The sequence below is a fragment of the Anabrus simplex genome, chromosome 4 (genome assembly GCF_040414725.1).
Source record: "Anabrus simplex isolate iqAnaSimp1 chromosome 4, ASM4041472v1, whole genome shotgun sequence".
Lineage (NCBI taxonomy): Eukaryota > Metazoa > Arthropoda > Insecta > Orthoptera > Tettigoniidae > Anabrus > Anabrus simplex.
Window position 1 is genome coordinate 434,596,837 of NC_090268.1, and position 16,497 is coordinate 434,613,333.

Genomic DNA, 16,497 nt, shown 5'->3' on the forward strand with positions numbered 1-16,497 from the left:
GAGAAAGATAGCTTTTGATATTGACTCAATTACTTCTGTCACCATTTATTTAGGTCAGTGGCTTTAGGAAATACATGAAAGTATATGTTTCGTTCCTTTGCGTGCCTGCTATGATTTGTGCAGCCTGCAATGGCATGACAAAGCATACTGAAAAGTGTACACTGTTACTGCTTTTTATGTTTTATCACATAAAATAAACACACGCGTTTCTTATACACCACAGATATGTTACTACCTTGTATTATTAGCACCTAGCTTCTGCGTGTACAGTGATTCTTATCTGAACTACCTCTACCTCATTCAGAGCAGATTCAACGCGAAGGTCCTGCATGACATCACAGCTCTGCTTTGCTACTGCACACCTCTCTCGTGATCCCTACCTTGTATTCTACGTACCTTGCCCGTAGCAAGGCAGGGAAGTTGGCGGCGCAAGGCGATAATTCAAATGAAAGCAGTGATCAGGTTTACTTTCTTCTACGGGATCGAGTAGGAAGTGAGACGAATCTTCTTAGCGAGTTTTTACAGCCGAATGCTCTTCCTGACGTCAGCATCACCAGAGGAATTAATGAGATGTAACAAATGACGTGATACGAGTATCTAAAACAGACTTTTATATGTACCGTAGGCCTAAAAGTCGTGTTCACCATTTATTGTCTTTTTTACGTTTAGAAATACTGCCTTCCGACGAAAATAGCCAGTATAACTAAAATACATTCTAAGTTTGTTAAATAATAGTACGTATAAAATGTTTACACGTACAATTTATAGCTCTTTATAACCTAGAAGTCATGTGTTTGCTGCACATAATTTTGAGGTTATCACATATTGGACCCCCCTTTACTATTTTTGGCTGTAAAAGTGGGAGAAAAAGGGGTCTAATATGCGAGTAAATGCGGTACGTCAGCCTCATGTTGGTAGATTTACTGGCATGTAAAACAACTCCTGCGGCACTAAATTCCAGCACCTTGGCATCTCTGAAAACCATAAAAATGTAGTTAGTAGGACATTAAGCAAATAACATCTTAAAAAATTATTAATTTAAATCCCTCACTTCGGGCATTTAAAAATAATAGTGCATGGTGAACGCCCACTCTAAATGACAGCAAGGTATGTCAGAACATAATCTTGTCCATATCTCAGCCAGTTTCTTATTTACTGAGATGCAGTAAAGTTATTTTTGTGGGTTGGTGTTACTGCCAGAGGCTATTCTTCTTGTAAATAAGCCTATTTTGAGGGACTTCAGTTATAAAGACCTCATAAAAATGTCTATGTGGACAGACACAAAACTTCAGTGAAAGTTTCAACAACTGCATATGGGAATGTGTACCAATAATTGTATCTGTAAGCCTAAATACCCTCAGAATGGGTGTTTTGGATGCCATTATTTGTTTCAATAATGGGGCAGCAGATAGAATGCAAGTGTTGAAGGGATTGGGTTTTTTGAAGTTGGAGCAAACCAAAAAGTGCTCTCAACAGGATCGATAAAACTCACTTTACTGGTGTCCTGGGAGAATAAATCGAGAATTAAGGCAGAGAAAAGGAAGAGAGAGAAGGAGAAGATACAAAATCAAGATCAGTATAGTGCTGGATTGTTCTGAACTGTGACAAGCTGATGTAGAGTAAATATCTTATTTCCTTGTTTTTTGTTGCTTACTGTAACTCTGATTTTTAGACAATTAGGTACACTTATCTCTGAATCACTTTGAGCTATCAGACTGAAATTTTCTGTAGGGTAAGGGTTGATTATACTCTTTAAAGTGTGGGTTACTGTAGTCACGTCCTAGTTCGTGAACCATGGGCGACGGCTGAGTGGCCTAGTAAGTGGTCCTGAGAGTCGGGATACCAGTTGCTATGGAATGGGAGTGGGCATCTCGGACATATTCTGAGTCATGGCCCTCCTTGTGCTCAGGCGGCTAGGACTATACAATTCACCGGTGATCCATAACCTGTTAGAGGAGAGATCCTCACTTGGACTATGTGCAAGTAGGGTAACATCCTGCTTCATGAATTTACCGAGCTCAGAACATTTTAAGCAGGCCTTGGACCTATGGGAGTAATGGAGTTCCACTCCCATTTAACAGGCGAGGGACTCCTTGGAAACAACTTGGCGAACGAAATGGAATTCGATGGGGAGCTGTCAATATTAATGGGGCTTATGGAAGAAATAAAGTAGAACTGGCTAAGTCAGCAAAGAGGATGCATCTGGATGTGCTAGGAGTAAGTGATATTCGGGTAAGGGGAGATAAGGAGGAAGAGATAGGAGATTATAAAGTGTACTTGACGGGGGTTAGAAAGGGAAGGGCAGAGTCTGGGGTAGGGCTCTTTATCAGGAATGCCATTGCACGCAACATAGTTTCTGTTAGGCACATAAATGAGCGAATGATGTGGGTAGATTCGTCACTTGGAGGAATTAGGACTAGAATTGTGTCCGTTTATTCACCATGTGAGGGTGCAGATGAGGGTAAAGTTGACAAGATTTATGAAGCATTGAGTGACATCGTGGTCAGGGTCAACAGCAAGAATAGGATACTGCTAATGGGCGATTTCAATGCAAGAGTTGGGAATAGAACTGAAGGATATGAAAGGGTGATTGGTAAATGTGGGTAAGACATGGAAGCTAATGGGAATGCGAAGCGTTTGCTGGACTTCTGTGCTAGTATGGGTTTAGCAGTTATGAATACATTCTTCAAGCATAAGGCTATTCACCGCTACACAAGGGAGGCTAGGAGTACCAGATCCATAACAGACTATATCTTAACCGACTTCGAATTCAGGAAATCTGTTAGGAATGTATGAGCTTTCCGGGTATTTTTCAATGAAACAGACCACTATCTGATCTGTAGTGAACTAAGTATCTCTAGGCCTAGGGTAGAGAAAGTGAAATCTGTCTGGAAACGAATAAGGGTAGAAAATCTCCAGGACGAGGAAATTAGACAGAAGTACATGGATATGATTAGTGAAAAGTTTCGAACAGTAGACAGCAAGCAGGTTCAGGATATAGAAAGTGAATGGGTGGCATACAGGGATTCTGTAGTAGAAACAGCAAGGGAATACCTAGGAACAACTGTGTGTAAAGATGGGAAAAGGCGAACATCTTGGTGGAATGATGAAGTGAGAGCAGCTTATTAACGTAAAAAGAAGGCTTATTAGAAATGGCTCCAAACAAGGACCGAGGCAGATAGGGATTTGTACGTAGATGAAAGAAACAGAGCGAAACAAATAGTTTTTGAATCCAAAAAGAAGTCGTGGGAAGATTTTGGTAATAACCTGGAAAGGCTAGGTCAAGCAACAGGTAAACCTTTCTGGACAGTGTAACTGTTCACTTTCCTCATCAGAACACTTGGGAAGACGAAAGTTATTACCTGGGGACACATGAATATAAATATAAACTATATGTGGCTTGCCCGCAAATTGCCACGCAAATAGAATTAGTTATCATTCAATGGTTTCCCATTTCTCTATGTAATGTTTGGGCACCAGCGTTACAGTTTTAAACAAAACTGTAAAGCAAAATTTATATTTACTAGCATAGAGACTTATACTTAAATCACAGGGGTAGGATTTTAAATAATTAACCATTAAGTATCGCTTAAGAAAGAAAATTAACGCAATGTAAAATACAAATGAATTTATTATACAAAAAAATGAGATGAATCGGGAAAGTTCCTTTAAGCTTGGAGGGAAGTTAGAATTTACGTTAATGAATTTACTGTTGCTTGCTTTATTTAATTGAAGCTCACCAATTGCAGCTTCCGTTGAGGTCATCTGTGTTCCGTGGTTACTCGCTCCCCTCTTCTTGTTGTAGAATTGACTCCATAGACATCCTTCCTTCCTTCTGTGATGTGCTTTGGGCTATCTGGACTAGCAGTCCCCAATTGCCTAGTCTTTAAATTAGACATTGGCCCTATACTTGTGAAAATTGATCAGTGTTGATTGTAGGAGGAGAAAATTCAGAGAAATGAATTTTTCCATGTTAGCAGAAATCTCAATCCAACTTAGCTAATCTACTGATACTATACAGACTTGTACCAAATGCCATGGACTTGAACTAAACGTAGTTCTTCGTCCAGAATAATTACTGAATATCTCACAAGCCGTAAACTTGTTTCGTCTCACACAGATCCGACAGCATCACAGCAGCTAAGTACTGTCTTGAAGCGACAACACACTGTACAACAAATAACTATCTATCGAAGCGAGCACTCACTGTCTCAGAAATCAATAAAGTAGTTGACGTTCTCGTAGTGATATGTGTGAGTATCCGCGTTAGATAATATATCACCGGGCTCTCCCCACTCTTGATAACAGCTCAATGCCAAATTACAATACAACGAAGCATCTGATTCGTTGACCGCATTATCATCTCCCTATTCTTTCTTCACAAGTAATCAGTGGGCGTGGCAATGATGTAGTCTGCTGGCATGCTAGCCTTGCACGGGGGTAGCTGTGTAGTGCCTTTTGCTCATGAGTTTAACCCAGTGACTCATCCAACTTCCCTGCTTCAAGAATAACTTTTCCATGTACACAAGAGATGAAATTACAACAACTATGTCCCAACATTAACCATATTTACAATACATAATGAATTCCTATCCTATGTAATATATTAAATAATAAATGATGTTCTAATATATACAATATGATTCCAAAAGCCTTATTTACAAATGATTGAAGTTAAAATAAATATGTCATATAAATAATTGCCGTTCGCGTAAAAGTATGACTAGAGAAGCGTGGACGGTTACAACAGTAATAAAGAATCTTAGAAAGGGAGGGAAAAAGGAAATGAACAGTGTTTTGAGTAATTCAGGTGAACTCATAATAGATCCCAGGGAATCACTGGAGAGATGGATGGAATATTTTGAACATCTTCTCAATGTAAAAGGAAATCATCCTGGTGGTGTTGCAAACAGCCAAGCTCATGGGGAGGAAGAAAATGATGTTGGTGAAATTACGCTTGAGGAAGTGGAAAGGATGGTAAATAAACTCCATTTTCATAAAGCAGCAGGAATAGATGAAATTAGACCTGAAATGGTGAAGTATAGTGGGAAGGCAGGGATGAAATGGCTTCATAGAGTAGTAAAATTAGCATGGAATGTTGGTAAGGTACTTTCAGATTGGAAAAAAGCAGTAATTGCACCTATCTATAAGCAAGAGAACAGGAAGGATTGCAACAACTATCGAGGTATCTCATTGATTAGTACATCAGGCAAAGTATTCACTGGCATCTTGGGAGGGAGGTTGCGATGAGTCGTTGAGAGGAAGTTGGATGAAAACCAGTGTGGTTTCAGACCACAGAGAGGCTGTCAGGATCAAATTTTCAGTATGCGCCAGGTAATTGAAAAATGCTACAAGAGGAATAGGCAGTTGTGTTTATGTTTCGTAGATCTAGAGAAAGCATATGACATGGTTCCGAGGGAAAAGAAGTTTGCTATACTGGGGGACTATGGAATTAAAGGTAGATTATTAAAATCAATCAAAGGCATTTATGTTGACAATTGGGCTTCAGTGAGAATTGATGGTAGAATGAGTTCTTGGTTCAGGGTACTTACAGGGGTTAGACAAGGCTGTAATCTTTCACCTTTGTTGTTCATAGTTTATAGGGATCATCTGCTGAAGGGTATAAAATGGCAGGGAGGGATTCAGTTAAATGGAAAAGTAGTAAGCAGTCTGGCCTATGCTGACGACTTGGTGTTAATGGCAGATTATGCCAAAAGCCTGCAGTCTAATATCTTGAAACTTGAAAATAGGTGCAATGAGTATGGTATGAAAATTAGCCTCTCGAAGACTAAATTGATGTCAGTAGGTAAGAAATTCAACAGAATTGAATGTCAGATTGGTGATACAAAGCTAGAACAGGTTGATAATTTCAAGTATTTAGGTTGTGTGTTCTCCCAGGATGGTAATATAGTAAGTGAGACTGAATCTAGGTGTCGTAAAGCTAATGCAGTGAGCTCGCAGTTGCGATCACCAGTATTCTGTCAGGAGGAAGTCAGCTTCCAGACGAAACTATCTTTACATCGGTCTGTTATCAGACCAACTTTGCTTTACGGGAGCGAAAGCTGGTTGGACTCAGGATATCTTATTCATAAGTTAGAAGTAACAGACATGAAAGTAGTAAGAATGATTGCTGGTACAAACAGGTGGGAAAAATGACAGGATGGTACTCGGAATGAGGAGATAAAGGCTAATTTAGGAATGAACTTGATGGATGAAGCTGTATGCATAAACCAGCTTTGGTGGTTGGGTCATGTGAGGCGCATGGAGAAGGATAGGTTACCTAGGAGAATAATGGACTCTGTTATGGAGGGTAAGAGAAGTAGAGGTAGACCAAGACGGCGGTGGTTAGACTCGGTTTCTAACAATTTAAAGATAAGAGGTATAGAACTAAATGAGGACACAACACTAGTTGCAAATCGAGGATTGTGGCGATGTTTAGTAAATTCACAGAGGCTTGCAGACTGAACGCTGAAAGGCATAACAGTCTATAATTATAATGTATGTATGTATGTATGTATAAAGATTTCTGATCTTCATAATAGTTGAAAAAATATATAGTGCCTATTTTAGCAAAATAATTTATGCAAGTGATTGTATTCTAAAATGGTCTAAAATAAAAATAAAAACAGTTGAAGTTACCATGCTCATTATGTCAGTTAGGTTACGTTCAGAGATATGTTCAAGTATGATTATTCTGGTGTAATAAGTTTTTTATGTACTGGTACCCATGTTGACAGTTGAGCAATCAGAATTATTTTGTGGATAAAGGTTTAGAAAGAAATATATGTTTTATGTGTTAAATTAGTCAAAAGAACCTCCATGATGTGGTCCACAACTAATTGGTCTGTGTCAATTGATAAGGAGAATCATTAATGTACACATAGCATGTAAAATGAATTAAATATGGGTCCCGTGACTACCCAATTTTAAAATTTTATGGAATTCTATTAACCTATTTCAAATCCCGGTCATTCCATGTGAGATTTGTGCTGGACAAAGCGGAGGTGGGACAGGTTTTTCTCTGGGTACTCCGGTTTTCCCTGTCATCTTTCATTCCAGCAACACTCTCCATTCTTATTTTGTAGCATCTATCATTCATTAATGTATCACTCAAGGCTACAGAATTTACAACGGGAAACCTGTACTAAGGGTTATGAAACAATGTCCCCAATTTGGAACTGGGTTTATCCAAGAGACAATCACAGAAAGATCTAATGAACTCAATAGAAGAAAACAACCACAAAACCACTTCCAGAGACTTTTACAAAATGTTTGGAAGACAAGTACAAAAATTTGCCCCTCCCACATTAATGCTGAAAAGTGAGGATGGAAAAATGGCACATAATGACGAGGAAAATGCCGAAATCATGGCAAAAGCATTCATTAAACTTTTGAATTGTGAAGAACCCCAGGAACTTTTAGCAATTAATACAGACACGCCCATCAAAACCCCGCCTGAACTCATAAACCCCCCAACAATCCGAGAGGTGGAAACAGCACTCAAAGAATTGAAAAATTATAAGGCATGCGGAGAAGACCAAGTTTTTGCAGAAATGTGGAAATATGCCAGTGATACAGTTCGAACATCCTTACACATGGCCCTAACAAAAATCTGGATAAGAGAATAGTTCCCCGAACATTGGACCACGGCCATAATCCACCCACTCCACAAAAAAGGAGATAAAAGCAATCCAGATAATTACAGAGGTATCTCTCTCTTAGACTGCACATACATGATTTTCTCCAGAATCCTATACAGGATGATCAGAGAGCAACTAGAGGAAGAATTAGGTGATTACCAAGGAGGCTTCAGACCTTGGAGAAGCTGTGCAGAACAAATCATCACTTTACAATTAGCCATAGCATATTACAAGAAGCAAAACAAACCTCTTGCAATAACCTTTGTGGACTTTAAGAAAGCTTACGACTGTATCCATAGACCTTCAATGTTGAAAATTTTAAGAAATTTCGGGCTGCATCCAAAATTAATCAAATTGATTGAACTCACCTTAACCAACACTAAATCAAAAGTCAAGTTCAGAGGGGAATTCTCTGAGCCATTCATTATAAAAACAGGCTTAAGACAAGGAGACTGCATGTCACCACTGCTGTTCAACTGTGGCTTGGAATTTATAATGAGGGAATGGTACAAGAGTAACCCAAAGAACATCCGAATCGGAAGACCCAAAGACAACATAAGTTTAAATTGCCTAGGTTTTGCCGATGACCTTGCTCTCTTGTCCAGTAATATTCAGGAAACCAGACAACAAGTTATATCACTACAGGAAATAGCAAAGAAAATTGGTCTTGGAATATTTTTTGAAAAGACAGTAATCATGTTTACTGACCCACCACTCATAAACAAAATTGCCATAGGAAACCAAGAAATCAAAATTGTAGATAAATTTAAATATCTGGGAGAAATCATAACATATAACCTCAATGAAAAGCCAGCATGGCATAACAGAATAAATAAACTGACCAGAGCACAATATGTCACCAAGAATACCTACAACAAAAAGGGCCTGTCAATAGCAACAAAATTAAAACATTACAAAACAGTCACTCAACCAGAAATAACATACGCAAGTGAAACCATCTTCCAAACAACTAACACTGCACAAATAGACAAAATACTCAAGATAGAGAGAAGAATCATTAGAACATGCATCAACAAATCATACCACAAAGATGGAGAGTAGCTTCTAATAAAATAGTCTATAAGGAAATAGAACCAGTAATGCACAATCAGGAAGAAACACATTTCATTTTTTGGACATCTAATCAGACACCAAAGAACAGGATCATCAGGAGAATAATAGAAAAATTATGGAATAGTAAGTGCAACATTAAGTGGATTACAGAAATCAAGGAAGATATGGATGAACTACAAATTACAGTGGAAGACCTAAGAAACAAAACCGACAAAATCAAGAAACTCACAGACAAACAAACCAGACTGAAAATCAGAATCAATAAACAGACAATAGGAAGGGTGATTTCCGATGAAGAAAGAAGGATAAGATCAGAAAGGATGAAGAAGTACTGGGCTGACAGAAAACTGAAAAATTCGTTGTATAAAGTTGGCTAGAGTGGTCCAATGAAGGCCATAAAATATAAATACAGTAATAATAATAATAATAATAATAATATATCACTTTGGGAGTGGCGACCCCATCGTAATAATAGCCTATATATGATTCATTCATTACATCCCTGACCCGGTCACTGACTGGAAAACAGGTTGTAGGTTTTCTTTTTTCATTTCTATTAACCTGTATATTTTTGTTTTATATTCACTACCCACATATTTAACTGTAGTAAGTCAGTCTCACTATATACTCTCAGTAGATGCACCTCTTCCATTGTTTCTTCGATTTTCATCATGTTTCTCTCTTTGACCCTTGTTATATATTTCCGTTAGCCACTACACCATATCTCTAACTTCTCTAATCATAAGCCTTTCTTTCTTTCTTTCTTTCTTTCTTCTATTTTTCCTTTCTTGACAACTTATGGATAACTTTGCAGAGTTCTAGTAACATTCTTTTTGGTTTTACATACTGCCATAATCATCTGTTTCTCTTTGTCTTTCACTCTAATCGTGGTTTTCCGTAGTTTCCCATTTTCACACCAGGCAGCCGGGTGACTCATTTGCCATGAGATATCTTGCTTCATGAAGGAGCCTCCGTGGCTCAGACGGCAGCGCGTCGGCCTCTCACCGCTGGATACAGTGGTTCAAATCCCGGTCGCTCCAGGTGAGATTTGTGCTGGACAAAGCGGAGGTGGGACAGGTTTTTCTCCGGGTACTCCGGTTTTCCCTGTCATCTTTCATTCCAGCAACACTCTCCATTCTCATTTCGTAGCATCTATCAGTCATTAATAAATCACTTTGGGAGTGGCGACCCCATCGTACTAATAGCCTATATCTGCTTCATTCATTCCATCCCTGACCCGGTCAATGACTGGAAGACAGGTTGTAGGTTTTCATTTTCATTTTTCATCTTGCTTCATGACCGGCTAAGATGATCTAATGCAGTATGGTAATGATAACCATTGCTTCACAGCAATAGTTTAGTTGAACATCTGTGGTATTGGTAGCATGTTCAATGTGTTCGCTTTAAAATAGCATCATTTCTGTAGGAATATTGAAGTAATCATGTGTTTAACAAGTGATGTATACAGTAGAACAGCGTTTATTCATTGTGTTGTGCTATGTGAAGCATTCTTCTTATACAGAGTGCCGCTTTCAATTCATTCGCAAATTTCCTGGCATCCTTCCTCCCCATAGGAGTACAGGCTATGTAAATAGTCAAAACAATCGCTACTGGTGTGCAGAAAATCCCCACTAGGTGCATGTCCGTCCACTTCATGAAGTAAAGATAGGAGTTCGGTGTGCAATAAGTGCTCGCAGAATTATAGAGCCTATATTTTTCCATGAAACAATAAATGCTGATCGATATATAGACCTCATTCTCAGACTATTTTTTCAAGAGCTGACGGAAGAAGAAAGGAGTAATGGTTACTTCATGCAAGATAATGCAACGCACACACTGCTAATCGGTCTATGAAGGTAATCGTGAAGTTTTCGAAGATCGTGTGGTTAATTATCCCCCTAGATCTCCTGATTTAAATCCCTATTATTATTATTATTACCTGTGGGGGATGCTGAAGGGAAAAGTGTATGTGAACAACTCTCACATAAGAGAAGAACTACAAGTTACACAAGTTATTTTGAACATTACATGGGCTGAGATTCGCCAAGTGTCTGCAAACCTATTTACGAGGTGTCAGGCATATTTGAAAGCTGAGGGACAACATTTTGAACATCAAATGTAATTCCAGGTAGGTTTTAGACTAATAGTTTCACTAGAAATGGATTTCTATAAGTGTGAATTGGCGTGATTAGTGGGGAGGAGAAGCGCACATTATACCGGCTAGAGACGGCGTGTTGTTGCGCCAGGCATGCTGTGCTCTGAGTGGTGCTGCAGAACGAGCCAAAAAAAATGACCCTGTATAATAAAGTAGAATTCAAGCCAGTGAAATTAAATACCTAAAAAGTATGATAGAAAAGACAGTGAAAGACAGATTGAGATATAAAGATCTGAGAAAGGAGGTCAGAATGTAAAGCTTAAATGAGTGAATTGATTGAAGTAAACTAAGATGGTTTGGACATGTCAAGAGGATGGAGGAGGGAAGAATACCAAAACAGATGATGGAGATGAAGTTCAAGAGAAAGAGCGTGAGAGGGAGACCTAGAACAAGGTGGATCGATTTAATGAAGAGGAATGGTGGTAGTTCAATAAAAGGATCTTCTTGTCAATAGTTCTGTGTGAAGTAGATGTCTGAAAGAAAAAGATGGAAGTAATTAAAAAAAAAAGAAGTTTTGAGATTAAAAAAGGGAGGAAGAAGAAGATTATGAAAGAACATGCAGCTTCATGAGACTCACCCTCTGATGCTCAGCATCCGATGTGTAAGTGTGCTCGAAAGCTTACATCAAATTAACTGCCAAGAGAGAGAGAGAGAGAGAGAGCAGAAGCTATCACATAGGAACGGGGGATCAGGGGAGGATAAGGACATCCAATCGAGAATTAATGCTGGATCGTTCAAGTGACATCGGGTCACAGATGTACGTTGCAACCAGAAGAATCCTCCATATCGAAAATTTAAGGTCATTCGCCCAATAGCTCTCATTGGGACAGAATGTTGGTCTGTGGCAAAGAGGCATGAGCAGACCCTTCACTTGATGGAGACTATGCTAAGGTGGTCGACAGGTGTTGCACGACTGAACCATGTTAGCAATACCCTCAAGATCACCCTAATTCCAGCCATGATGAGAGAGGCAAAACTGTGCTGTTATGGACACATAGTCCATTAATCCATTGCAAGATGTGCACTCGAACCTACCACGGATCAAAGGTGACCCCGAGGATGACCGGAAAAGCAATGGCTGGATTGTCTGTGGAAGGCTATGCGACGTGCAGTTGTCCTCCGATTCAGTGCTGCAGACCAGGTAAAGTGAAGGGCAAGATGTAGATAGGCAGACCTTGCAGCCTAATGTCAATATCACCAATGAAGAAGAAGAAAGTGTGTGATGATGAGGATGACAGTGATTATAATAATGACGTAAGGAGAAGGTGAAAACAGGTGTCGCTGTATAGCCGACTCGTACTGAATAACCTAAGGGACCTGCTCAAGGCTTAATGTCCGCATACAATGGGTGAATAACCATGAAGAGAGTGTCATGCCCGCATTCCATATGAACACTGAGGAGGGTTTTGGAATTAAACTCAGGCTTTTGGCATTCAACGTAGTGATAGGAATTTTATATCAGCACTGTATGTACAGCTACCCCTTAGTCACTTTTTCCTGATACAAAGTCTGGAATGATATGAGAACAATTTATATGGCATGTTTTTATGACCAGATACCAACTTCAATTGAAGAGCTACTGAAGATGAAATTAATGAATGGGTAAGGAGGTGAACAGAAACCTTTGTGGCCAGTGAATAGGAACAGCCCTAGTATTAGCAGGGAAGTGAAAATGGGAAACCACAGAAAACTATTATCAGGACAGCCTATGGTGGGGTACGAATTCAGTGGCCTCCTCAGAGCATGGATGGCTCCACAGCCATTGTGCGTTAACACGTACGGCAACTCCATACCATCCAACATTCTGATGGTAAAATATTTTTTCCACCAACAGACGCAAACCAACTAGCCACGGAGTCAGGCCATCAAGACTCAATACCTTAATGATCATAGCCACCAGCTGGGTGAATTTTTATAGAATTTGATATTTTTTTAGACTTTGAAGGTCTGAAATTGAAAATGTAGTAAAACGACCATATAATGAAGATCAATATAACGATAAACCTGCATAGTCCCTTTTTCCTGATACAAAGTCAGGGATGACTACAATTGAGAACTGGAAACTTGCATAGAGTGGTTAATGGGCCCAGCAATTTTCCCATCTTATTAATGTTAATTTTGTTATCCATTACAGTGCTGAAGTACTTTCAGAAACACCCTCGTGTAACAGTATGTGATACTTTTCGTAAAGCAATAAGCTAGTCCCTGCAGATGGTAGTGGGTATGGCTAATGTCTAATGATGAGAATTTCTGTATAAAGCGATGTAAGTGTGAAGTACATGATCCTTAAAAACAGCCCGTTTTCGCAGTTATTTTCTAGTGTGGGGATGTAAAGTATGTAAGGCCATGGTTGAGCATAAGTCAGCAAGTATGAAAACAGAAATCATCATTTAATGATATGGATGATGGAATGAAACAGACAAGCAATGGCAAAAAAATGTGGTTGGAACAAATACAGTGCGCTTCAAGTTCCCTTCGGTATGTTACAGAGGAACATTTAATTGCTTTGGAACGTTACCTTAGTGCTCATAGCCACCAGAGTGGCTTGTCTGTACATTAGTATTGTGATGTAGTGTACAGTGACCTATCTTTAAATTACAATATGCTCAATACGTTTGTGTGTGCTACATAAGCTACCTTTGGTACAATGACCATGTCACCTCGATCTACGACAAACTTGGCTGGTTAAGACTAAAACAATGCTGTAACCATCATGCTCTATGCCTTCTTCACTGAATTCTCTATATCCTCTCCACCTTACATTCATCCTCAGTTTAACTGGTTGTCATCCAATCACAATTTTGGAATGCAGTCAAAACACACACACACATTCTTATCCATACCATCCCACCGTACAACACGATACACAAACTCTTTTTGGAATAAGCTACCTAGCTCTGTCAGAGAAGCCACCTCTGCTAGTTTGAGGAAGCAGACCCAGCAATATCCTCAACAAGAAGAACTGGAAAAAATTCAAAGGAAAGCAACACAATTTGTTCTGGGTGATTTCTGACAAAGACGTAGTGTTACGAAAATACTGCAAACTTCGGGCTGGGAAGACTTGGGAGTAAGGAGGCAAGATGCTTGATTTCGTGGTATGTTTTGAGCTGTCAGTGAGGAGTTGGCGTGGAATGACATAGGTAGACAAATAAGTTTGACTGGAGCTTTTAAAAGTAGGAAAGATCATAATATCAAGATAAAGTTGGAATTCAAGAGGACAGACTGGGGCAAACATTCATTTATAGGACGTGGAGTAAGGGATTGGAATAAATTATCAAGGGAAATGTTCAATAAATTTCCAAGTTCTTTGAAAATGTCGCCACCTGAGCGACAGCCCTAAATGCAGATAATTGATGATTGATAGGTGGGTTTGCTTAAAACCTGATTACTGTAGTGATGATGTGAATTTGTGTAAATTTCAAGTTGTTTTTCACTGGTTTTCTTAGAGGTCAGTCTGTTTTTACAGATCTTCTGATATCTTTGCAAAGATCTTGTTAATATAATTTGTATGTTCCGTTGATGTTTCAGCGGTGGAATAAAACGAGATTGGGTTGGTGTTCCAAGGAAGCTGTTCAAACCCGACTCTGACACATTTCGATGTGCGTGTGTTAATATGGAGACTGATCAATTACATAAGAAAGGAAATCTGAAGGAGTACACTGGCTGTAATCCCAAGGCAACAAGTTGTCACGTCTCCGATGAAACAAAGTAAAATTACCATCTATACTTAGTATTATTAACAGATGACAAGATAAGCTCAGGAAATGGTAAGAAAGTCAAGTTCCTGAATAATTGACAAGCTCTGATGTATTTCTGGGATATTAGATTGTGTTGACATTGTGATGATGTCTATGTTTCAGCTACTCTGGTAGCCCTTGTATAAACAAAACAACACAAGCTGGTGGACGCCCATACTTTTATAGCAGTGAGAAAGCTAAGTGGTGACGTTAGCATCGACTTGCCTGTCTCTCGGGTGATGTTTCCAGGATTTGTGCAGTGTGATCCAGTGCATTCATTCTTCAGTTGTCTGGCGGCGAGCAACGGTATCCAAACTCTGCTAATCTGTAGGCAATCATACCTGAAAAAGAAAACTAACAGACTATGTCTAATCAAAATTTACAGCATTAATTTAAATTAGTACTTGTGGTTTATAGCTGTCAGAACTGTGGTTTCCTCAAATTTAATTTCATGGTTCAGGAAAGAGCTCCACCACTACATATTTTTGCAGTTGGATGAGATGACAGTGACAGTTATGTTATTTTAGCCTTGTGATAATTTTGCATTTGGTGGTATTGATAAAAACATTCTTGCATGAACAGGGAATATACACTGATCAACAAGAACATTATGACCACCTACTATCGATATAAACCCGTCCAGGCGATAGCAGCGTCACCTGACGAGGAATGACTGCTAGTCAGACACACGCATGCTGCACGTAGTATCAGTGAGCGTGCTGTCCGTGTGTTGAATGGGGAAGGCGCTTGATCTATCTGAGTTTGACTGAGGGCAGATTGGGATGGCCCGGAGGCTCGGCACGAGCATTTCGGAAACTGCACGACTGGTCGGGTGTTCGAGGAGTGCTATGGTGAATATCTTCAACAAGTGGCAAAACCAAGGTGGAACCACGTCCAAACGTCGAGCGGTTGGGTGGCTACTGCTCATTACAGATGTTGGACGTCATAGGCTGGGCAGACTGGTAAAACAGGACAGGCGGCGAACTGTGGCGGAACTAACATCAGGCGTTAATGCTGGGCAGAGTATAAGTGTGTCTGAACACATATAAGGATGAACCTCCGCAGCTGACAACCCATGCATGTGCCAGTGTTAACACCACGACATCGGCAACCACGACTGAAATGGTCCATGTGACCATCGTCACTGGATGTTGGTGCAGTGGCAGAGCGTTGCATGGCCTGATGAATATCCCGATACCTTCATCATGCCGATGGGAGGGTGCGAATCTATTGTCTTCTAGGAGAGCAGCTCCTCGACAGCTGTACTGCGAGACAGAGACAAGCTGGTGGCGGCTCAATTATGCTCTGGCGAACATTCACATGGGCATCCATGGGTCCAGTGGAGCTCGTGCAAGACACCGTGATGGCCGAGAAGTATCGTACACTGGTTGCAGACCACATACACCCCTTCATGACGATCATGTTTCCCAACGTCAGTGGCATTTTTCAACAAGTTAATGTGCCATGTCACAAGACCAGGAGTGTGATGGAGTGGTTCGAGGAACACAGTGGCGAGTTGCAATTTATTTGCTGGCCCCCCAACTCACTAGTTCTTAACCCGATAGACCACATCTGTGATGTGATTGAACATGGCATCAGAGTTCATCGCCACCCTCCCTGGAATTTACAGGAATTAGGTGACTTGTGTGTGCAAATGTGGTGGCAACTCCCTCCAGCGACCTACCAAGGCCTCATTGCTTCCATGCCAAGACGCATTGCCGCTATTATCCGTGTCAAAGGTGGACATACCGGCTAATAGGTAGCTGGTCGTAAAGTTCTAGCTGATCAGTGTAGTACATGCATCTTTCCTCAATCATGATAAATGTCTATAAATGACTTAAATTCTAAAATGCCTATGGTTTGATAAGCTTGTGCTTGTTTACCAGAAGAG

General features: G+C 39.9%; 1 protein-coding gene across 2 annotated transcripts in view; it reads left to right on the forward strand.

The window, feature by feature from the left end:
* Nucleotides 1–15,415, forward strand: part of LOC136872066 (neuferricin) — a 35,953-nt gene extending 20,538 nt beyond the window's left edge. Inside the window, exons 4-5 of one of the 2 annotated variants that reach the window (XM_067145926.2) lie at nt 14,398–14,636; nt 14,730–15,415. In XM_067145926.2, the coding sequence (XP_067002027.1) occupies nt 14,398–14,581 (184 nt within the window). In that variant the 3' untranslated portion in view covers nt 14,582–14,636; nt 14,730–15,415. Of the gene's footprint in view, nt 1–14,397; nt 14,637–14,729 lie in introns of those variants that run through there. The other variant, XM_067145927.2, reaches the window with a different exon arrangement.
* Nucleotides 15,416–16,497: the final 1,082 nt, after the last annotated feature.